Source organism: Nuphar pumila, chromosome 3 (genome assembly GCF_984573655.1).
Source record: "Nuphar pumila chromosome 3, dmNupPumi1.hap1.1, whole genome shotgun sequence".
NCBI lineage: Eukaryota > Viridiplantae > Streptophyta > Magnoliopsida > Nymphaeales > Nymphaeaceae > Nuphar > Nuphar pumila.
Genome location: NC_143251.1, coordinates 33,214,879 through 33,240,457, shown reverse-complemented (window position 1 = coordinate 33,240,457; position 25,579 = coordinate 33,214,879). Strand labels below are relative to the sequence as shown.

General features: G+C 36.9%; 1 protein-coding gene across 1 annotated transcript in view; it reads left to right on the top strand.

Moving 5' to 3' along the window:
- Positions 1-726: 726 nt before the first annotated feature.
- The window catches only part of LOC149842526 (uncharacterized), a 49,773-nt gene continuing 24,920 nt past the window's right edge, over positions 727-25,579 (top strand). Inside the window, exon 1 of the mRNA XM_090000683.1 lies at positions 727-819. Within this exon, the coding sequence (XP_089856809.1) occupies positions 727-819 (93 nt within the window). The remainder of the gene's footprint in view (positions 820-25,579) is intronic.

The window sequence follows — 25,579 nt, the reverse complement described above, 5'->3', positions numbered from 1 at the left end:
GCCGATCCTGAACTAGCCGAGAGTTGGATTGCAGAAACAGAACGAGCTTTTCGGGTTCTGTCTGTTCCCGAGGATAATCAAACGGACTTCGGCACCTACCGCTTGACGGAAGATGCACAGAAATGGTGGGACACAACCCGAACCATCCACTTTGCTGGAGTGGATACTATTCCATGGGAAGGTTTCAAGCAGACATTTTTAGAAACATATTTTCCCCAGTACGCTCGTGATCAGAAGCATCAGGAGTTCTTGGAGCTTACTCAAGGAAATATGAATTTGGTGGAATACACTACCAAATTTCGGACTTTGGAGCGTTATTGCCCAAATTTGTTTGCGAATGATAAAGCCAGAGCAACTAGGTATGTCCGCGGACTCAAGGACGGATTGCGACCACGAGTGATGATAAATCTGCCATCCACCCTCGCACAAGCCATTGAAGTGGCTACTATGCTAAACGAGGAATGGGAGCGATCAAGGAAGAGTCAAAAGGACACACCGGGGAAGCGGGTAGCCGGTCCGCCTCAGCACCACGGTGGTAAGAAGTACCAGCCACCTTACAAGAAGCAGAAATACAACGGTGGAAATCGTCCTCCGCAGCAACAAGGACAAAATCGAGTGTGCCAGAAGTGCAACCGGTCCCACTATGGACAACCTTGCCCTAGAGACACAGGAGCATGTCTTTACTGTGGAAAGATGGGTCACTATGCCCGTCAGTGCCACAAGAAGATGGCGGATATGCAGAAACGAAATGCCGGGGGAGGACAGCAACACCAACCATCTCAGCCGCAGCAAACACCGCAGCAAAATGCACAGAAGAGGGTGCTGGGACGAGTATATGCCACCACTGCGGAAGAATTGGAGAAAGGAAATCTGGTACAAGGTACTGTATTTGTCAATGGCTGTGCTGCACTTGTTCTATTTGACTGTGGTGCTACACATTCGTTCATATCCGTAGAATTTGCAAAATTACTTGGTGCACATACTGAATCTCTGAAACATGAATTATATGTGTACAATCTGATAGGATATAATTCAATATGTGTAAACTACATCCCTGATGTCATAATTGTACTTGAAGGGCAGAACTTACCTGCTGACCTAATCTTGCTCGATATGACTGAATATGATGTCATTTTGGGGATGGATTGGTTGTATGAACATTATGCCAACGTTGTCTGTCGACAAGGGAAAGTGGTTTCGTCCCGACCAGGATTGCCCATGAAAATTTCGGTTCCACTCTGGTTCACACATTTTCAGTTTGCATATTCTAGTGTCCATATATATATAGTGGGTGGTAGCTGCCTACAGCTTAGGCAGCCTACCATAAATGGACGTATGCTGGGCATCCATCAAGCGCACGATGGATGCTCAATGCACACACACTCGATAAAAGGGGATTTAGTGGTGCGTGCAAGTGCCACTAAAGTCTAGGAGGCCTTTAGCGGCACTTCGTGTCTGCCGCTAATGACATTCAGCGATGCTTGTGAAGCGCTGCTAAAGGCCCTGGGACCTTTAGTGATGCTTTCGCGCTCCGCCAAAGGTCCTTTTTTGCATTGTGACGTGTGTGCTGTCCAACTGCTCACGTCCATTGACAATTAGCTAGACAGTGGTAGGCAGCTATCACTATATATATATATATATATATATAGAGAGAGAGAGAGAGAGAGAGAGAGAGAGAGAGAGAGAGAGAGAGAGAGAGAGAGAGAGAGAGAGAGAGAGAGAGAGAGTAATGGGTAGGTGCTAAATGAGTTTTTCAGGGTTTTTTCATTTTATTTTTCTGACCATACAGATGTGATCTATGTACTTGAGTTTATAGGGATCAATTCTTGAAGTGTTCGATTCCGACACATGGGTGAGTTTTTATAAGGTTAGAAAAATCAACTGTCCAAAATCTTTATAAAATTTTCAAGGTTCTGAATATCATTTTTTCCTCCAAAACACATGATCCAGGTGTGGATTCCTCGTAAATCGACCATGCTCAACACATTTATGGGGTTGGAATTGCGAAAAAACACTAGAAGAGCAGAAAAACCCATTTAGCACGTATCAATTCCACACTTACCCTTTCCCTCTCTCTCTCTCTCTATATATATATATATATATATAAACCTAGAAAATGGGCACTGTGATAAATGAAACATGCTATTGGATTTTCGGTGTTTTTTCAAAATCGTGACCGTATAAATGTGATCTATCTGCTTGTATTTATAGGAATCACTTTTTGCAGCATTTGATTTCGATGCTTGGATAGGTTTTTATAAGGTTTCAAAAATCAGTAGCTTATGATTTTTATAAATTTTCAAGGCTCCAAATACCATTTTTGCCATCCAAAATGCATGATCCAAGTGTCGATTCTAGTAAATCAATCATGTTGAACACAACTATGGAGTTAGAATTTTGAAAAAAAACTGAAAATCCAATAGCATGCTTCATTTAGCACTGTGCCCATTTTGTAGGTTTCCATTTCCCTATATACTATGTCACATGGGTGGGGGTGTGAGTGCGGGTGCGGCACTTTAAAAAAACTTGGGAGCGGGAGGGAAAAAATATAAAAAATTATATATATATATATATATATAATTTTTAAGTTTTAACAGTTAACAACAGTAACACTAATGAAATGAAAAACAATTATCATAATATCATTAAATCAATTCATCATCATGCATGTAATAAATCAAATTAACAATCTACAATTCTATTCTACATCTTAAAAACTAACATCACAATTAAATCAACCTAAATATATTATAGAAACAATCAAATAAGTAAAGCCTAAAAGAAGTAAATTATACAATATACTAACAAAAGAAGCAAACAATGCATAATTACATACCAAAAGTATATCCTACGTAATGTATATGACGATGAGGTAATGAATCTTAATAATTTTCTACTTCATCATTAAATGCATCAAAAGAAGGAAGATTGAGCTCAGATAAATCCATGTTTGTAATGTTAAAATCATGTTCTCCCTCTAAGTTGCTCTTCTGGGTTTACATCCCAAAATTTGGATGATCCTTGTCTGCATTACAAAACCAATTTCAAAATGTTAAATATAAGTACATTTAAATGAAAAAATTAAGAAATAGTCAAATAACTAAAAGAATAATTAGTACTTGTATTCATCATTGGTTCGCGAAATTGTCGAAAATTAGAATGAACATATACTAAATCCCCTACATGCTTTATGGTGAGTTTGTTTATCTTCATGTTGTGGATTTGAGAATATATGCTTCAATTTCTTTCACAACAGGATGAACTAGCAGATTGAGATAACAATCTCAATGCAAGACGTTGGAGAAAAGGTGTTTCTGATCTAAATGTTGACCACCATGTGATAGGATCTGTATTCTTCTCCTCTCTCGCTAGTAATGCCTGTCTATATAAATCTTGAAGATGTAAAAATTCCAAATTCTTGTGCGATTTTATTTAGAATATGTGATTCTAGATAAAGTCTTGTCATACACATATTTCTATGCCTTGATAGCTCTGGGTCTGAATTTGGAAGGACACGACCAATGCCACCTTCCTGCCAATTTTTTGCATAATATTTTGGATTAAGAGAATGTGTCATGCAATGCAAATGAGTGTTGCTCTATGTCACATGGGTGCGGGTGCGGGGATTCGGCACTTCCAAAAAACCCGGGTGCGGGGGTGCGGCAGGGGCAAAAATGTAAAATATATATATATATATATCATGTATAGTGTATATGTATGAATGTATGGTAGGCTGGTAGCTGTTAAGGTCAATGACATTTATGCATGTTAGCACATTCACCATAATTTTATGCCCCTAACAAATTTAAAAATTGATATGGTGATTAGGTGTATTAATTGTCACAATTATGGACATTTTAGTAATTTTTATTAGGAAAACATATTAATAATTGTGCATTTTGAATGCACAGCTAATAAGTGTGTAGCTTATTTTTACACAAAATTGCAAAAATAGCTACTGGTGTCCATTAATGCATGGAACCGCCAAGTCATTTTTAAACTTCAAGGGTGTATTTTATGGTCATTGTTTTTACCCTTGCAGGAAGGGGGGTCCGGGGGCTCCCCTCGGCGCGGGTCCCGCTGCGCGGTCAGCGGGCGGGGGTCTAGGGGGGGCCGCCCCTGTCAGGGGGTTATAGGGGGGCAGCCCCCCCCCCCCCCCAAAGATTTTTTTTTAATTCCGCAGCCCATTTCATAGGGCAATTTTTAAAAAAAAAAAATCCAAAAAAATAGACAAAAATGACCCTGGGTGCGGTCAACGCACCCAGGGTCGGGTTGACCGCACCCGGTGCCGCACCCGCACCCACCCTGCTAGCCGAATCTCTTTGACATAGGTGTTGCTCTTATCCCATCTTCTGACTAAAATTGAATGAATATGGTTAAAAAATTCTGAATCATCTAATCCAAGATTTTTTTTGTCATGCTAAAAAATTACAACTTGTATTTTTTCAATCATATTATCTCACATTTCATAAACTTTGTAAAGCATGAGCTCATCTTTATTAACTTCTTTCAACATTTTTCAAATAGGCTGCGTAAATTGAATGAAGTATACAACTCTGTCTCAAAACTCATCATCAACAATGAATTTCTTAATTTCTTGAGACTTGACAACATCATCAACACGATAAAATGTTCAGTTCTCATCAGTCACCATGCTAACCAAAGCATTCTTCACTTAATCCTCTTTACCATCACAATGATTGATGCAAAACGTGTTTCAACGACCTTCAACAATTTCAGGTCAGAATGGTCCTATTAAATATAACATTATAATGATGGTGTTTGACAACAAAATTCCTAATGCTTTTGAGGGTTGCAGATGCTCTTGAGGGTCGGATTCAAGTTGTGTGCTACGGAGGGAATCCAAAAGATATAAGGATACTCACTTTCCAAACTCAATGCTACATTTTTATAATCTGGAACATTGTTTGTGATGATTTGTACTACTTTCTGATCACCCATTTTTTTATTACTTCTATAAACAACTACTTCAAATACTCAACATTTTTATATTCCCCGGATGCATCAACTGCTTTCAAGAATACTGCGCTACTAAGCGAAAAAGCAATGAAATTAATTAGTGGATGCCTTTGAATATCTGTCCACCCATCAGAAACAATGAAAACTCTATTTTGTTCCCATAAATAATTTTTAATCTCTAGCATTCTCTTAACGTTTGCTCTCTCTTTTACAAGAAGTGTGGTTCGTAGTTTTTTTGAGTTTGGAGGTACATATCTACTCAAATTACAATTTGCCAAAGAAGTAACTAAATCCTTCTAATAAGGATTTCTAGCTGCATTAAATGAGAGTGAATTAGAATAAAAATATCTCCATATTTTTCTATCATCTCTTCATTTCCATATGTATTGAATGATGCTTGTATCGTTCATCTTTCTCTTCCTCTTACTCTTACATTCACTTTTTTTTTTGAGCATATTCTTGGTGGCTTAAAAATGATACATTAATTGCACAAGAATCACTCATTGTCTTTCTCTTATCATATTTATCTTGTATTTTCTTGTATTGTCTTCACAATGCCATGTCTTGATGTCTTCAATAAATGAGCCTTAACTTTTGTGTAAGATCCAACAAAATCTCTTTCAAAGAGCTTGCATCGAAATCTCTTGTTTCCACCACCTCTTCCAGTTTTTACAAGCTTTTCTACATGTGCCCATAGTGTACCCCCATCATCACATGTTGTAGTTAAAAAACTTGAATCAACACTCCTACTACAACTACTAGCAACACTATCTGCAAAACTCACATCTGGGGATAAGGATGATGCAAGTCTTTTCCCTTTATCTGTTATTTTTGTCTTGAAAACAAAAAAAATGTTATATTAAAATCAATTATACACACAATCAAGATTGAAAATATTGAGTGCAAGGTCAATAACATATACAATAGTAGACTCGTAGTAGCACCGTACGTATAAATAAATACTGAAAGGTACGAGAAAAATATATAACAATAACATTAATGCAACTTGATCTATCTAAGTATTTAACTAGTTAGTAACAAAATTTTAACAAATTTTATGTAGTAGACTAATATGTTACTAAAATTTTAACTACTAACAATAACAAATGTAAAAAATATCTAAGTATTTAACAATAACAATAGAATAGTATGCTAGTAGCAAGTTAGTAATTAAAACATGAGCATTCAACCAAATTTTAAGTAACAAAATTAGTAATAACAATCAAATTACCCAACATCAAGTCATCAATAAATAATACACATTATAAGGAACCATATGTCACAGGAAAAACTCAGTTCGACTTGGCTGGGCTTGTGAAAACTCTGTTCGACCTTCATGTTTTGCAAAATGGCTGCTTAAAGCAGCAAATTTTTTTAACAGATCCCCGTACGGGCCATACGGCCCGGCCCCAATATTTTTTAACAGATTGAGTTGAGAGAGCGAGAGGCACACAATATGAAAATGGAGAAAAAATAGAGAGAGGTAGCTGAGAGATTGAGAGACAAGTAGAGAGAGAGATTGAGAGAGAGAGAGATTGAATACGTACCTTGGAGATGGACACATCGTGCTCGCTGGACGATAGCAGTTGGTAGGCGTTGCCGGTGTCGGGGTGTCGTAGCTCATCGACGTTGGTGTCTCGCAGGCTCGTAACTCGCACCGTTGGGAGACAGGGGAGAGAGGGCAAAACTGTTTTGCCCTAATCCTCAAGCCCATTTCATTAGGCACATTTTTTTAAAGTCCAAAAGTTGGACATATATGACCCTTGGTGCATTGACCGCACCCAGGGTTGGGTTGACTACACCAGGTGCCGCACCCGCATCGCGTCACATCGACCCGGGTGCGACACCTAGTTGGCCAAATCCCTGTGACATAGCCTATATATAAGCAGAGAGAGAGAGGTGTCTTTGAACACGCTTCTTAGCGAATGCCTATTGAACATTTTTGGGCTGTTGATCGCGTTGTCGTATCGACAGATCAAAATAATTTGCTTGAAGGATGACCTTTAGTGCTGGTTAAGGCCATTTTTTCCACTACATTAAACCGTTCAAACATACTCTTAATCCTATATATTTGTATAGGATAACGTTTGCTATACTTATAGGTGTTAAAGGTTACATGTAATATAATGTTGTATGTATAGGTGGCTATGTCTTAAAGGTCAAATCTGTCTAATTCTATATGGTCTAGTCACTATTGTATTTATGTTTTTTTAAAGGATATTTTTGTCAAGTGAAAGATTGTAAAGAGCAAGGTTGTAAGTAGTGGTTCGTTACCCATATCGGTCAGGCCCATAGTTAGATACGTATTGTAAAAAATCACAAAATTTTAATAAAAATTTTCAAAAATTCTAAAATATCAAGAAAAATCAGAAAAATAACCAAAATTCTAAAAAAAATCATAACACATAAACCAATTATGAATTGCACAAAATACAATAGTAAAATCATATATAAAGCATTTATGTCTCTATGAGTTGCATAAGACATCATTAAACATCAACTAATATAGATAATATTGCATGCATATCTCACAAGAACAATAAAAAATATTAAATATCTTGCAATTAAGAACATACCACAAGACTCATACTTTCAAATTATCTCTAATGACTTCTTTTGCCTTATCCATGACCTCACAGAGATAACCCATAGCTGGTCTGTCTTCACTGTCAACCAATCCAAGCACCTTCACCAAAGGTATAATGATTCTCAACAACTTCACCCATGAATCCGTAAAAAGGATGGATATGCACCCTTACATGAGAAATCTACAAAGGCCCTCTCCCTTGTACACGAATCAACACCCAAATCGCTCTTACGCCTCTTAGGTGTGTGGGTTCTCCTCTGAAGGCTTCTACACAAATGAGAGAAACGGTCCTAGGTGAAATGAGATGACGATCTTCCAAACACGAACTGAGATTTGCAATAGATGATGTCTTAACAAGACATTTAGGCATAACCCTTAAGAAGGGTATAAAAGGAAACAAACAAAAAGAAATAAAATATTCCTTTTATTGAACAATTGAAAGGCAATGCTTAAGAAGCATTGAACTAACTTTACAAGAGGGGCTGCAACCCTATATATACACATCATGAGAGAAGGAGGGAGGAGAGGACTCAATAGAGTCGTTGGACACAATCCAACGGCTCTAAATAGAGCCGTTAGACTAGAGTCCAGACTTGACTAGCAATTGTCAGTCTAGTTCAAACTTAACTAGATGATAAAAAAAAAATTTAAAAGTTACAGAAAAAGAAAAATATATTTATATATATAAAATATTATTATATATATATATTTACAATTTTACATTTTAACACTCCCTCAAACTTACGGTATAATGAGCGAAAGTTTGTCTAAGAGAAAGCGAAATCGGGGAGCAGCGAGAGGCTTTGTAAAGAAGTCTGCTAATTGATATTCTGAAGTAACATATGGCAGATCAATTGTCCCGTGTAGATATTTCTCTTTGACGTAGTGACAATCCATTTTGATGTGTTTGGTGCATTCGTGGAATGTTTTGTTACTGGCAATGTAGATCGCACTTTTGTTGTCACAACACAATTGTGAAGCCTTTGTTGCTTCAACTCCCATGTCAGCAAGCAGTCGTCGGAGCCAAACTACTTCCATGGTCGTGGTTGCCATGGCTCTGTATTCAGCTTCGATGGATGAGAGAGATACCTTATGCTGCTTTTTACACCTCCACGAGATCGACGATTCTCCTAAAAAATCACAAAAACGAGTGGTTGAGTGTCTGTTATTGTGATCACCTCCCCAATCAACATCAGTATATGCAATTAAATCAAGAGAAGAGAAGGAAGATAAGAAAAGTTCCCATGAAAGAGGGGACTAGATGTATCTAATAATACACGTGACTGCTCCGATATGAACAGCAGTAGGGGCATGTTGGTATTGACTTGCTGTGTGAACAACATGTGTTATATCTGGTCTGATAATGGATAGATAGGAAAGTGCCCCGACAAACTGTCTGTAAGGAGTAAGATCTGCAAGAAGTTCTCCATCATCAATCTTCATTTTAACATTAACAACTTCAGGAGTGTCAACTTTCTTATCATCAGTAATACCAGACCGGGAAACAATATCAAAAGCAAATTTAGTCTGAGATAATAAATATTCTCTAAGAGAATAAACAACTTTAATGCCTAAAAAATATCTCAACAAGCCGAAATCAGTCATTTCAAAATGAGATTTAAGAAGTGTTTTGATCGTTTTAACTCCCTGTTTATCGCTTTTGGTGATGATTATATCATCCACATAGAGAAGAAGCACAATGATCCCTGCATCAGAATTCCTAATAAACAAAGCAGTGTCAGTTAAACAGAATTGAAAACCAATATCAATCATAACACGACTAAACCTATCATACCAAGCTTTTGGTGCTTGTTTAAGTCCATAAAGAGCTTTTTCTAAGCGAAGGACTTTACCCTTAGGAATACTTAAACCAGGAGGGGGTTCCATGTATACTTCTTCAATTAGCTTTCCATTTAGAAAAACATTTTTGACATCCATTTGAAAAATAAACAATTTCTTGATAGAGGTTAAGGCAATTAAGGTTCTGACAGTTGTTATACGAGCCGTCAGAGCAAAGGTTTCTTCATAATCAATGCCATATTCTTGGGCATAACCTTTGGCTACTAATCATGTAACGCCCCGAAATTTTAACCCAAAATTTGAAGACTTTTTTTTATAACAGCGGAAACAAAAAATAATATAGGGTTAAGCATTTCGAGACATTACGGTAGAGAGAAAACCCAACACATTTATTTCATTCTATTTATCAATGAAAATCATCAGAGTTTTAAATGATATGAACAGTTAAAAATTTCAATAAACCCAAGCGATCCGTGGAACAGTAAATCCAAAAATCTCGACCCGATGCCTCATCCCGCAGCCGCTCATAAACCATATTCTTTACCTGAAAAATAGTAAATTGATTGGAATTAGACTACCACGTCTAAGTAGGAAAACTATAACTCTTAATGCAGGTATATCATGGATCTAGTATGTGATGTGGGTGTCAAGTGTAAATCTTTAACATATACAATAACACGTAAATCAGACTATGCAACAACAATAACAAACACATATATCTAAGCAGGTAAGTAGATTATACAACAGTTATAATTAAGCAAGTAAAGCATTTGATGTAAAGACAACAATTAAGCAAGTAAGGCATTAAGCAATTTAAACCATATTCTGCAACAACAATAACATTCATATAGCAATCCCAATATGAGTTTGATTATCTCATATCTACACATTGCAGGATGTCATTTCATCACAAGCTCAGAACATGCTGGAAGAATATAAACATGTCTCCCTAGTAACTCCACTCACTGTGATACCTAAAATATTCTAATTGATGTTTATTTTTTCTTATCCCGCGGGTACACACGGGTCGAGGCAACCATCACAAAAGAGAACGTTCGGGGGTATATTATTCAAGAGTATTTTATTAACCCGAACATTCTAACTGAGACTGAAATCCCAAGGGAGCGGTCAGTGACCGAGGGAACCTCCCAAAGGCCAAACCAAAACAAGATGCATCCCTAACTTCTGCAGAAGAACAAAGAGCTACCACCTAGGACATATTGGTAGTCTGAGTCCCCCCAACTCCGAGGACTGGGGACCAACGAGTCGCTTTACGCTCGAACCAAAACACATGTCCTCGAAGTTTGTACCACCTACCCTCTCCAAGGTAAGCCCGAATCTGAGTGTGTTAATCTTTTCTTTTAATTTATTTTTCGAAGTATAGGGCATTTCCCCCAACTTCCTTCTACTACCACAGCAGTAGAATTCCCAACCTTAGTCATTTTACCAAGGTGTATAGAACAGTCCCAATCCTTTGTCATATTAATTGCATAACCCACCCAAAGTGCTCCGGTGCCTTTAAACCAGTCAAACACAGAAATAAATTTAAGTTTCTTTTCAGCATTATTGATATTTCACACAGGTTTAGCAGCCCCAGTACCCGCATCGGGTAATCAATCCATATTGCCCGCTAGACAAAGTTTTCCCAAGTGACTGCCTCGCGGAAAGGCACTTATCCATATGTCATTAAGTGCACCATCATATATTTGAAACCAATATAACAACCTCATTCCTCAAACACAGATAACATGAGCTTAAGCCTTAAAGATAAACTGTGTCTAGAGTTTCAAAGCATTAAAATGGGAACATTTAAGCTATGCCTGTCAAAACCACAAAACACACATATAATACATGCATTTGTTAAATCCGCATATCTGTTCAATTATTTTATGTTTGCTACCATGAACAATAATGAAAATCTGCTTCAAAGGATGGAACACAATGAGACGACATAGGCATGCTGGTTAAACTCTCACTAGTGGTGAAAAATTTAGTTATACAACTAAGGAGCTGAGGTCCACAAGCACTGAAATTGCAAATCTTGGGCTAGACCTTTTCAAAGCAGAAAGCCTGGCATCGGTACTTTGTTCTTATTATTTATGTTGGATTCCACAATAAGTAATTGAAAAGCCTACCCCTGATTTAGATCAATATAGTATCGGCTATTGCGCTGTCTAACGAGTGGTATACTATATAGATTCACGTTGGAGTATTCACATCAGAGCGTATCTACTTTAAAGTCGAAGATACACTTCCGAATACATGATGCATACAATTATTACAATTCATACATGCTCTGACAAAAAGCAATGTAAGCACGTGGTATTTCATGTAAATCAGTCATAGCACTAGAGAAAACTGAAAGAATGCAATTTAAAGAACCCTATAGAGCCCCAACAACAACTGGGTGCAGCATCCATAACTATAGACGTAACCCACTTAGTATCATTATTCACGCAGGTGCAACTGGTTAAATACATAAGAGCCTAAGACATTAAAAAAGTTTGATCCAAGGTTTTGACCTCATAGGTGTTTGTCTATATCTATAAATGTCTGGTTCATCAACCTCAAATCAATTGGACCAATTCATTAGACATTTCGAGTTCAAATAAATCTATATATATATATATATATATTATTTTAAGTACATGTTGATCATTTGAAATCAAAGCACTCAAAGATATCAGTTCACAAGGCTGATCGACCTATACACTATTCAACTGTCCCAAAATGAACATAAAGATGCCATGCTTTACAAAATGTAATAATCACAATTGGTTAGCAAAATTAAATTAACATGTTTATATTCAGAATGAACAGACGCAAGACTCAGTTAACAGGATTTAATGTAATTAGGCTGAACTTTTCAGCATGAAATATACACATTCAGCTAATCAAGAATTCATATAAGAATGTTCTGTTTGTCCAAATGAAACGAACACATTCGGTTGTCCAGAACTAACATAAGGATGCTATTTAATGTTAAATGAAACAGGCTCCGGAGATCGGCCAACAGGTATTTAACAGAAGTATGTTAAAACAGACTCCAATTAGGACTCACAAGAATTAAACATGTTATGTCTTTCTAAATGAAACAGATGCAGATTAAGCTAACAGAAAATCTATATCAACATGCTATGGGTTACCAATAAAATCAGAAACAACCTTCAACTTCACTTTCAGGGAACACTTCCCCCTGAATCTGGTTATCCAGCATCAAGATCGACAGAAAACCCCCAAATCTGGGGTATTCTCTTTTTTTTTTCACGGGAGAGTTTACCCATTGCTTTAACCAAGCACCCCCAAATCTATTGGATTTGGGATTTTCCCAGGTTAGGGTTAGGCAAGAGAGAAAAAATATCCAAATCAGTGTAGTGGCCATCGAGATCCCGACACCGCATTGGAGCACACCAGGCATACCTTAAGTTCCGGCATGACAGAAACACCCACAGCCAATTGATATCTAATCAGAAAGGGTTACAAATCAAAAGAAAAACCCCTTTCTAATCTTCCCACGAAAACCCAATCCCATTCAAGAATCACTCAACTCATACAATAGTAGCACAGGATCCTACAAAAAGAATCGCCGCTACTGGAAACCTCCACTCACCTGTCAGAGTTTTCGAGCAGTCAAACCTCCCATCTTCGTCTTGGAAACACACCATAATCGGGGTTTGACATGCTCGTAACGTGAGGGAAAAAAAATCGGGGTTCCCCTGGACCGACCCAAACACAACTGGATGCAATCAACACCGGACAAGAAAAGGTGCATAATCCTACCTGTTCCGGCGAGAGAAAACACAGGAGGTGGCCGTTGTTGCAAGAACCAGATCGCCGGCGCCGACGGCTTGTTGTTGCGCAATTGTAAAACAGAGAGGGAGATGAGAGAGAGAGAGAGAGAAGAAGAGTGCAGGGGTGAGGGCCTCCCCTCACCCTTGCGTGATTTTAAGGGTGCGGGAGGGCGTTGATCAGGAAACCTCAACAGAAGGAGGAAGAGGGAGAGCGGCGCAGGGGAAAGTTTTAAAAGAAACCCCTGGCCATGCGAGTTTTAACCCTAACATGTTGGCAGATCCGGGTCGGATCCGGATCCAACCCGGGTCCAAATGTGTGTGTGTTTTTTTTTCTTTACTTAATGCACCAGTGGGGTGCGGGCTCAGTTCGACTGGGTCTGCAACCCACGAACCCCATGCATTTGGGCCCATACGGGTCCAACCGCAGATCTAGATGTATATATATTATTATTATGTTTTTATTATTATTATCATTTATTTTATTATTTATATATATATATATATATATATATATATATATATATATATTTTAACACTCCTAATTTGGGTACGGTTTTGGTTTGGCCACACTCATGACCCTCAACCCAAATCTTTTAATGAAACCACCTAGTTGGGCAATTTGGATCCGTCTGAGGATTTAATATATTACAAGCTTTAAATTACTATATTCTTAATACATTTGGTTTATTCTTCGATACGATCTTGTGGGTCTTTCATAGGTTAATATAGATCCATTTACGTTATCCAAAAATTGACATAAATTAATATGGATCCAAGATCCATTGCGCTTCGTCAATCCTTTTAATAAATCTGGATCCAAGAATCCAAAGTTTTGATTATATGATTTGGAACCATGGATCCAAAAGAATTTTTATGGATCCAACTAAATATACACTGATCCTTACTATTTCGATACAAGGATCTCGATTAATATTGAAGTTCTGATGTCGAAGATCCAAATGCAAAATTGTGGATCCGAACATCGCCTAGGCTATACCAATCTCACTAAAGTATTGTAGACCCCATATAGAAATTTTCTCATTATAATTTCGATTAAAACTTCGAAGATCCAATCTATTTGACCAAAATCTATTATTAAATATTCAATTTAAGGTTTGTAGTCCGATACCTAAGATCCGAATGGAATATCGGAGTTCTGAACAGGATATTAAGGATCCAACATTGAAGATCCAAACAGAATATCCGTTATCTGAATACAAAGAACACATACAATACTAAAAATATCCATGTACCTGTTCAAGGGCATAAATTTCAAGTTTATTTATCGAATAAAATTCATGGGTATTACAAATCGGGCATCTTTCAAGAGTACCATCAGTCTTGGTTTTAATTTTATAAACCCATCGACATCCTATAGTTTTCTTTCTTGGAGGAAGATCTTGAATAGTCCATGTAGAAGCCTTTTCAAGTGCATCTAATTCAGCTTTCATGGCTTCTATCCATTTGATATCATTTTTTGCTTGAAAATATGTGGATGGTTCTTTATATGAGTGAATTAATGCAATAACTGTCCTATATGTAGGTGAGAAGGACTCGCATGATACAAACTTTCCTGGAGGCCTTGAGACTCAGGATGATTGTCTAGTTGGAATGTTAGAGTATTTTTCAAGTGCACATGGAGGATTAGACTCTTGTCGCCTGAAATATTGTATACTAGTATCCCTATGAACTTCTTCATTTTCAACACTATGATCAAGATCAATAATTATTTGATCATTATCAAAGTTACAATCAAGGTCATATTCATCAGATGTTGATGTTAGATCTAACAAAAAGGAGTACTCAGTGACATCCTTTGATTTTTTAAAATCAAAGAAGCTCTCCTTTTCAAGAAAGGAAACATTTCTACACATATAGTCTTATTATTTTTGAAGTCAAAACATCTATAACCTTTCTGATTTTCAGCATATCCTAAAAAGGCACAGGGAATTGCACGAGGGGAAAGTTTATCATTTTTGTCAGTAAATATGAAACATTTGCACCCAAATATTCTTAGTCTAGAGTAGTCTGGAGCAGAGTTGCCAGTCGAGGAAGCGGGAGCGGGAAGCGATACGGGAAGCGGAAGCGGGAAGCGGGAAGCGGGAAGCGAGACACTTTCAAAAATTTAGGAAGCGGGAAGCGTGGGACCACTTAGGAGCGAACCGGGAAGCGTCTCGGAAGTGACATAGGAAGCGTCTCGGAAGCGACATAGGAAGCGAACCGGAAGCGACCTAAGAAGCTATAAATTTCTAAATTGTAAATTATAAGCTACAAAGTTCTAAACTCTAAGTCTAACCTTAAAATTAACATAATCCACTACTTCACTTCATCATGCAAGATTCAAAATAAAAGTATACCAAAAAAATATTATAAGACCATGACAAAAAAGTAACATAAAAGTTTTTAAGTTGGACTACTCCAACTACATCATAAAAAAAAATAATAATTCAAGAGTTCATTAATCTGTCATCTTTCTCTTCCCCTTCAAGTCAGCAATAGATCGCGAACTTTCTGCATCATCACGTGCATCTTGTCCTCCACGACCATGTCTTCTGCTCCTTCTGTCATTTCCTATAATGAATACGTTAAAAAGTTAAAATGTTCAAAAACCACAATTTAAAATATAAAAAACACAATATCAACATACCTTGCCTAGGTCTCCGGCTAAAGAAACGATCAATCCGACCATGAGGAACTGATGGTCGCTCTTGTATATCTGCAGTTCTACTAGCTCTGATGGATTGATTTGTATGCTCTTCAACTTCATTTGTACGTATAATTATTGGAGGTAATGGAGCTCTTGGTTGTGCATCTTTATGTTTGGATTTGGAAATAGTGCTTGATTGTTGTGCACTATCATCCAAATCTCTCCATCACATATCCTCTAATCTCAACTTATTTTCTTCTACAATAGGAAGTTCTGGATTGATATCCCATTTTTGACTAGGCCCTTCTTTATAGCGATTGTTGCACCTTTTATAACAAGAATATAAAATATGAATGCTAGTAAACAATCAATGATAAAAAAAGAGAAAAAAAATACCAAAACAAAAGTACAACACAGTTTAATTATACCTGTCAATCAATCGAAGATTGGAATGAATATACACTAAGGTATCAACACGATCTTCATTGAGCCTATTTCTTTTAACATTGTGAATGTAACTATAGGTGCTCCACACTCTTTCTGCAGAAGATGTGCTAATAGGTTGAGATAAAACCTTAATAGCTAATGCTCTCAACTCCGGTGTATCACCACCATAAAAACGCCACCAATTAAGCACTGACATTGTAGGATTCAGTGCATCTATTCGTGCTGCATTTCGGCTAAATCTTCCACTTCTTGATGCAAAAGCCACAAGTTGTGACCTATAAAGTGTAGATAACTCTTCATTTCCAGAAGATATGACTTCAAGCGCAAACATTGCACCGTCTAAGATATCATTATCCTTTTCTGCAAAAAAAAAATGTTTAGTAACTATAACAAGAGAAATGCAAAGGAAATAATAAAATAATTAAATCATTTAACTTTAAACTTTATTAAATAGATAGAATTAAATTTTTACCAGGAGAAACTCGTTTGACCCCTCCTGCTGCTGGGATTTTGAGATACTCCGACTCGTAATATTTTGGAGTAAGCATGTGGGCTAGACTATGGAGAGGCACATTCATTCTATCCCATCTATTTGAGACAATCTTATGAATCTTTTCATATAAATCTGGTTGTCCTTTTAGATTGTCTTTGATTTCCCCCAACATGTTGTCCATGCCTTAATACACTTCACCAATTATAGGGCCTTCCTGATCACAAAATTTAATCATCTTATAGATGTGTTTTGTAATCAATAATGCTAAACGTACAGAATCCCAATATTCTTCATCAAGAACAGTTGTTTCTGTTGTAACAACCATTTTTTTCATAATTTCATCCGTGCATGATTGCTTCCAATCGCTCCATCTATCTGAAATTACTGTGAGCCTTAAGCTCTCCCTCACATCAAGCAAGCGTTTCAAAGTAGTATAATGTGAAGCAAACCTTGTTTTTGCAATCTTTATTAATTCTAATTTTTCATTGCTTCTAAAGATTGCTAGTGCTTTTGAATGATTTGTGATATACTTCACAATTTCTTTACTCTGCAAATATGTTTCTCCCAACCAATGAAACTCATGTGCCAAATCCTTGAAGATCAAATTAAGTGTGTGCACAACACAAGGTGACCAAAAAATATACTTGTACGTTTGTTTTAATTCTTCACCTGCTAACTTGCAATTTGCTGCATTGTCTGTAATCACTTGCACTACATTAGAAGGCCCCACAAGTTTAAATCCCGTCTTCAAAAACTCGTCAATGTTTGCAGCTGACTGTTGCACATTAGAAAAATCGCTTGCATATAAGAACATCGAGCCAAAACAGTGAGGCAAGTATATTTATCAAGTGTTTGTTCTTGATATTTGTCCAACCGTCTGAGACAATGGAAACTCCAAACTCCTCAAACTTTTCTCGAAATTCATTTAACTCCCTGTGAACACACTCTTTCTCACTGTCAAGCAACGTTGTTTGCGCTTTTTTATATGATGGGGGTTTATATCCAGGCACTTTACTAACTGCAGATATCATCTCTTCCCAATATGGTGATCGAAGCACATTGAAAGGTATGCCATTTGCACACAAAAATCTGATAATTTTGTGATCTACATCATCTCTTTCTACCTTTTTAAAGGTATCACGAATATCAACTGTTTTTCGGCTTCCACTAGATGATGTAGTCATACTAATAGGCTTCTTCGGAGTATCAATTCTTGATCTCCTCAACTCAAATGCACTTGATGAAACGTCCACTCGACGAACTTGCCTCTTAATTTTTTTTGCCAATTCTGCATTTTTTGCAACTTCAGGGCAAAAGGCAATCCCAACACTTTGTCCCTTTGGAGATCCCATGAGATGTGCAAAAACTCGAGTATATGACCCATGATAAATATTTTTGCAGTGCCTGCACATAAAAACTTGGGTTCCACCTTGCTTTCCTTGCCCACTCTTCTTTTGTTTCAATACATGGCGCCATAGCACTGTTGTTTTATGCATACTAGGTGGTTCATCATCTTGGTCATCTTCAGAATAGTAGTCATCCAAGTCATATTCTTCTTTATCTTCCTCATCAAAACAATTTTCGTTTCGGTCCTCAAACTGATATGGACAAGCAGAAGACCTCTTCTTGCCCTTCCCAACACCACTAGATGATTCATGCTCCAAATTGTACAAAGAATCGTCATCGTCATCAGAATTATCGTGATCATAGCTTGAGATGGTCATTAATGAAGCAAAGAACATGCAAATATATCCGCATCATAAAAGTATCAGAATCAACCTAAAACACTTTAAAAAAGCTATTATTAACAGTAAATAATGGAGAGTGAAGAACACAAATCATTACTCATAATTTACCAATTACTAAAACAAATAAATAAACATCATTTAAGGAGGTGAAAGATTTATGATTCTATAATATACTATGATAAAGCAAACAAAATTTAAAAAAAAAAAGTTCTTTTAAAAGTTTGTATTTATGAAAAAATGCCAAAATAAGATAACATAACAACGAAGAAAAACAAAATTCATATTGGCCGACTGTTACTAGCAATAATGATATTTATTTAAAATTTTAAACAACTAGCTGCAGCATACTAGTTGCCCCACTCTTCTGATCGAGTAAATGAGCCGAGCCTGGGTGTGCCCACGCTCAGTATATCAAATAATTCATACTTAATAGGGATGATAAGCTCAATCATGCTTGGTATACATTTTGTATAATATGTTTTTATAATATGAATTCAAGAATTTTCCTATAATATATTTTTTATATATTATAGGATACTTATAAGTATCTCTTTTGTTTTGTTTCTTTTATCATGCTTGGTTCACTTGATCAACATGTAAGTTCAGAATTCACATAAAGCAAAATCACTTCAAGAGATCAAGGAGAGAATAGATTCTAAAAGTCTGCAAGATCAAACACCATAATGAAACCATAAGACAACTTGTGGAGGCAGAACATGTTTTTCATTGACTTTGAAATTGAAAACAATAAATCAATAATCCATATATATCCAACAGTAAAAGAATAATAAAAGTGATCCAGTCAATCTGATCAGGAATCAGGATTCAAGCAATCGTCAAAATGACTTAAAAGTTAAAACCTACAAGAATGATAAAAAAATACTGCATTAACCCTTATTTCTAAAAAAGACGACCAAATAAACTCAGTTAAACAACCACAAAATGTGAAATGTTTCTCAACCAATATACTGTTCATTCATGGGTCTCAAATAAGAATATAAATGATCATCATATGATAACACAAAACAAAAGATAAAGACCATCATGTTATTGCAACGGAAAAATGAAACAAATAGTCTCTAACAATCCCCTGTTCCTTAAATGTACTTTCTAGAGAGAATGAAGGAATCAAACCTCTGCTCACGAGCTGAACCTCACACCACACAAGTCAGACACCAGCCCTATATCACTCGAAAACTCTTCATCAAAGCAAAATATGGGCCTCCCGGTCCAGTTAAATTTTTTTTTTAAAAGCTCAGTATTAGCCCAGCTCTGATTCCATATGAAATAGATTTTTATCCATTTTTGTAGCCCAACCCTGACTGCAGTAAATAGTTTGATTTGTCCATATGAAATAGATTTTTATTAATAATTGTAGCCATTTTTATTTTATCTAAAAAAAAAGGAGGATGCTGCCCCTGAACCCCTATCACACCATTTTTTTTTCTTGCTACACCCCTATTTGCGCCCTCGAACCCCTATCAGCAAAGTTTTGTTCATTTTTGGGTTGACCCACTAAATGCCTGAGTGAAACCGAGTCACTAGGTTGACTCGGCCAGTTTTTAAACCATCATTAGATAGCGTATCATGAAGACAATAAAAAACAACCCACTGCTTCATGCAGAATGAATAAAAAAAACCGCTGCGATAATGAATCAGAAACTAAAAAAACTACAAACAAACCCTTGATCTACAGGAACAAAAAAACCCTTGATATACACCCAGAAAAAGAATCTTACACCTAGCAACCCCTGCGATAGATCTACACCGAGAAAGAAAAAACCCTTGATCACTTTCCCCAAAACTACCCTATTGGATCCCACTGGTGTTGCTGACTGGAGGGGAGCTCGCACGACAGAGAGATAGAGAGAGTGACGGAGTGTGGGAGAGGGGGGTAAGAGAAGATAGCGTACCTGAAGGTGAACATCTTCATCTTCGGAAGTCGGTGGAGGCCACCGGAATTTTTTGAGGTCGCCGGAACTTGGAGCTCGCCGAAAACTCGAGAGAGAGAGAGAGAGAGAGAGAGAGAGAGAGAGAGAGAGAGAGAGAGAGAGAGAGAGAGAGAGAGAGAGAGGAGTCGGAACGCGTGAAAAAACAAAACCCTAAGCCCCTTTCGATTTTATTTTTTCACGGGTTTTATAAAATACCCATTTTAACCTCGGTAAAAAATATATTCATGTGTAAAAAAAAAAATTTAAGGGCAAATTCGACCTTTCCATAATAGTGTCTCCCTTTAAAGGGGTACGCGTACCCCTTTAAAGAGGTACGCGTCTCCCTTTAAAGGGGTACGCGTCCCCCTTTAAAGGGGTACGCGTCCCCCTTTAAAGAGGTACGTGTCCCCCTTTAAAGAGGTACGCGTACCCCTTTAAAGGGGACGCGCTTCCCTTTAAAGGGGGACGCGCTTCCCTTTAAAGGGCGACGCGCTTCCTCAATTGAACCTGCGCTTCCCCTCGCGTTTCGGAAGCGCTGCATTTCGCGCTTCCGAAGCGCGTCCCGGGGAAGCGCGCTTCACCTATTCTATAGGCGTTTCCGGTAACTCTGGTCTGGAGAAATGTTCATATGTTTTTCAACGGGAGTGATATTTTGTAAAGAGGAGGATGGCATCCTATTAATGAGATTGGTGGCAGTTAAGTTTGCTTCTGTCCAAAAATCTTTCGGGACTTGATTTGTTATTAATAAAGTCCTAGTGGTTTCCATAATATGACGATACTTTCGTTCTGCCAGCCCATTTTGTTGAGGTGTATAAGGACAAATCTTTGATGTTTGATGCCATGCAATTTAAGATAATTTTTAAAATCTGTGGATAAAAATTCTCCCCCTGAATCTGTGCGAAAAATAGTAATATCATTTTGAAACTTGTTTTTAACCATATTATGAAAAGTTTGAAAGTATGAAAATACTTCAGACTTATGTTTAAGAATGTAAATCCAAGTATGCCGAGAGAAATCATCGACAAAAATAACATAGTAAGCAAATCCTCCTTTAGAAATCTCTGGTGCACTTCAAGTGGTCTTGAAGAGAAAAAAGTTCTGTTCTGAAATGATAATCTTTTCATTTTGCCAAGAATACAATCTTTACAATCAATTGATTCAGAGTTACAAAATTTTTCTAGATTTGGAAAAAGTTGGATTTTGGCTATATTTGGGTGACCAAGTCTCTTATGCCACAGTTCCAACTCAATTTTCTGAATATTATAGCAAAAAGCTTTCTTCGACTTTTTAAAAAAATCTATGTAATAGAGTCCTCCTTCTCTATGGCCTTCCCCAATCAGCTTGCCTGACTGGCGATCCTGTACCCAACAACCATGGGAAGAAAAGGAAATATTACACCCATAGTCAGAAATTTGAGATACAGATAAAAGATTTAAATTCAATTTGGGAACATGTCTAATTTTTGGAATAAAAAATTTCTTTGTTTTATAAATCCTTTCAAAATTTCCTATTCCTTCTATTTTAAGAGAAGTCCCATCAGCTGTAAAGACCTTTGACACACTTTTTTATTTTTAACACATTCGGATAAACTTTGATTCTTTGGGGCCATATGAAAAGATGCACCAGAGTCAAGGAGCCAAGAAATTTTACCTGGATCGAAAAAAGATGAGGCTGTTGCGCCGGTTGAAGCTTTAGATGAAAAGACACCTTTGACGAGAGGCTGAAGAATCTCCATTAGTTGGTCCATGGAAACTGGTGCATCCTGATCTTTAGGCTCTGATCCAGCAATTGCAACTCTTTTCTCTCTCAGCTCCTTGAGTTTGAGACATTGTGGCCTGTAGTGTCCCGGTTCATGACAGTGATGTCAAATAACTTTTTTTTTTGTCATAGTCACCATTTTGCTGGTTAAAGTGAGGAGGTCTATATGATCGAATATGATTCTCTGGTCTAGATACGGTTAGAACAGAATCATCTTCAGTTTTTGAAGAACCTTTCTGGAGACGTTTTTCTTCCATTATTAATTCTTCAATAGTTTCAACAATATAAGGTATTTTTCCCCGGTGAAGGAGGGCCGATTTAGTGGTTTCAAATTCCGGCCTTAATCCAGTTATAAACTTGTAAAAATGTTCAGCATCGAGTTGTTTCTGACGAAACTCGATGTCTTCGGCACAATGCCACTTTGGTTCTAAAAGGGAAAGTTCTTCTCAAAGTTCGGACAACCCATTGATTCACGAATAGTTTTGTCTCCTTGGGTCATCATTCGAACCTTTTCTTGGAGATTGCACACGTGTGCAATATCTTTAAGGGAATACATATTTTTAAGGTATTCCCATGCCTTATCGGCATGATCAAACTTGGCAAGACTTGAGCATTTTTTAATGTCAACGCTATTGATAAGCCATGACATTATTTTCACATGAGATATTCTCCATTCTTTCCATTTCTTCTCGTAAGAGGCAAGAGCATTGATTTTCTCTTCTTCCAATAGAGGAACCTCTTTATCTCCCTCTTTTTTAGTAAGAGATAGCTTAGGTTCCGAATCAGAACCATCCACAATCCACCATAGGCCTTTTCCCCATATATGGTGCTTCATGATTGAAGCCCATGTTACATAGTTCGTATCACTTAATTTCATAGGCATCATGGTGACTTTATCATTGTCATGCATCAATTACAAGGAGAAAGAAAAAATAGGGATAGAAGAGAAACAAGAAGATAAGTGAGAAAAAAAAAGAGATACAATACAACAAGATGTGAAATCTTCCCCAATGAAGTGATGAAACACTTCTCTTCAAGTAGCGAACACTTTTGCAAATGAGCACGGAAACCGAGGCAGCTATTCTTCAAGATCTAATACTTCCGCAGCTCTGATACCATGAAATGAGATGACGATCTTCCAAACACGAACTGAGATTCACAATAGATTATGTCTTAACAAGACATTTAGGCATAACCCTTAAGAAGGGTATAAAAGGAAACAAACAAAAAGAAATAAAATATTCCTTTTATTGAACAATAGAAAGGCAATGCTTAAGAAGCATTGAACTAACTTTACAAGAGGGGCTGCAGCCCTATATATACACAGCAGGAGAGGAGGGAGGAGAGGACTCAATAGAGTCGTTGGACACAGTCCAACGGCTCTAAATAGAGCCGTTAGACTAGAGTCCAACAACTCTATTGCTAGTCAAGTCTGGACAGGACTTGACTAGCAATTGTCAGTCTAGTTCAAACTTAACTAGAAGACAGAAAAACAAAAAATAAAAAGTTACAGAAAAAGAAAAAAAAATATATATAATATTATTATATATATATTTACAATTTTACATTTTAACACTAGGGAGGTCTTTAAAACTCAATTAAAAATTTCAAGTTTCAGCAATTTTAAAGTGCTCCAAGCACGTATCGTATGATACAACACGTACGATACATGTCTGTATCATATGATACAACCGATACGAATACGATACACACTCGTATCATGATACGAGCGTGTATCGTATCGAGTTAGGTCATAGTTACAATAAATATCGTATGGTACGATACTTACAACATTGGTAAAGAGGAGTCAGCCCTTGTATCTTTTCTCAAAAAGAATGAATGAAGTTTCTAGTTTCTAGTTTCCACTCTCTCTCTCTCTCTCTATTCTCTTGAGCTTGTATAGCTGGTGAGGAACCCCTACTGAAAGACAGATTTTGTTTTGCACATCTAACATTTCATATGTGATCTACATGTTTAGTTTAGTAGAAACATGCCCTTGGTTCTTGTTTTCTGATGTGCGTGTCAGCCTTTTTTGTGGGTTGAAAAAAATCAATGGCTTACAATATACCAAAATTTTAACCCTCAAAAATCATGTTTTCATGTGGAGAAAATACAATCTAAGGGTCGATTTCTACTACTTTAACTATGCTGAATACATCCATGGGGTGAAATTCGGTTAAAACAAAACACAAACCACCCCTTCCAGCCATCCCAACCCAATGCTATATATATATACAAGTAGAGGGTAACTGCCTACTCTGTTTCGTGCCTACTGCGAGCAAACAAGGGGTTTTCGAGTTGTTTTTCACAAACCTGACCATGCAGATGCATCCAGTATGGTCAATTTGCTAGAAAACGATGCTTGGATTGTGTTTTTTCGATAAAAAAACATGATTTTTAAGCCTTAGATATTTATGATATTTATAAATTTTGTATAGTATTGATTTTCAAACCTTATAAAAACCTACCCGTCTATCGGAATTAGACGTTGCAAGAGTCAATTCCTATAAAATCAACCATGTAGAACACCTGTATGGTCAGATTTGAGAAAAACTTGAAAAAACCCTTCAAAAGCTCAATAGACCATGGTAGACATGGGTTAGAGTAGGCAGATACCTATATATATATATATAGTGTTTGGTACCCTTGTAAGGAACACCCTACTAAAAAATCTATAATATTTTTCATTTTTTGATGTTTTTGGCACTTCTACCCCTCGATATATGATGTACATATTTGGGTTAGTAGAAATTGGTGTTTGGATCATGTTATTCTTATGTGTATATAGGATTTTGCAGGGATTGAAAAATCAATGGCTTACAACATACCATATTTACAACCCTCTTAAAATTGTGTTTTTAATATGATCCAAGAGTTCACTTCATTCCTACTATTTTGACCATGTTGAACACATCTATTTGTTTTGATTTGGTCAAAACAGCCTCCCACTATTAGTTCCAATTGGGGGGGGGTCCTTAACCATATGGGTACCAACAACCAAATTTTGGCAAACACATTATATATATATATATATATATATAAAGAGAGAGAGAGAGAGAGAGAGAGAGAGAGAGAGAGAGAGAGAGAGAGAGAGAGAGAGAGAGAGAGAGAGAGAGTTACTAGAATATAAGAACTACCGTGTGAACTGGGCATTTCTAACTTTTTTTTTGCAAATCCAACCATGTAGATGTGTTCGGCATGGTGAATTTGCTAGGAATGAACTCTTGGATTGTGTATTTTTGATGAAAATACGATTTTTAGTTGCTTGAATATTTATGAAGACTATGAGCCATTGATTTTAAAGCCTTAAAAATCTTTTTTATGCATTATGATTGGATGATTCAAGAGATGGTCCTTATAAAACCAAGCATTTAGATCACATCCGTACAATTTGATT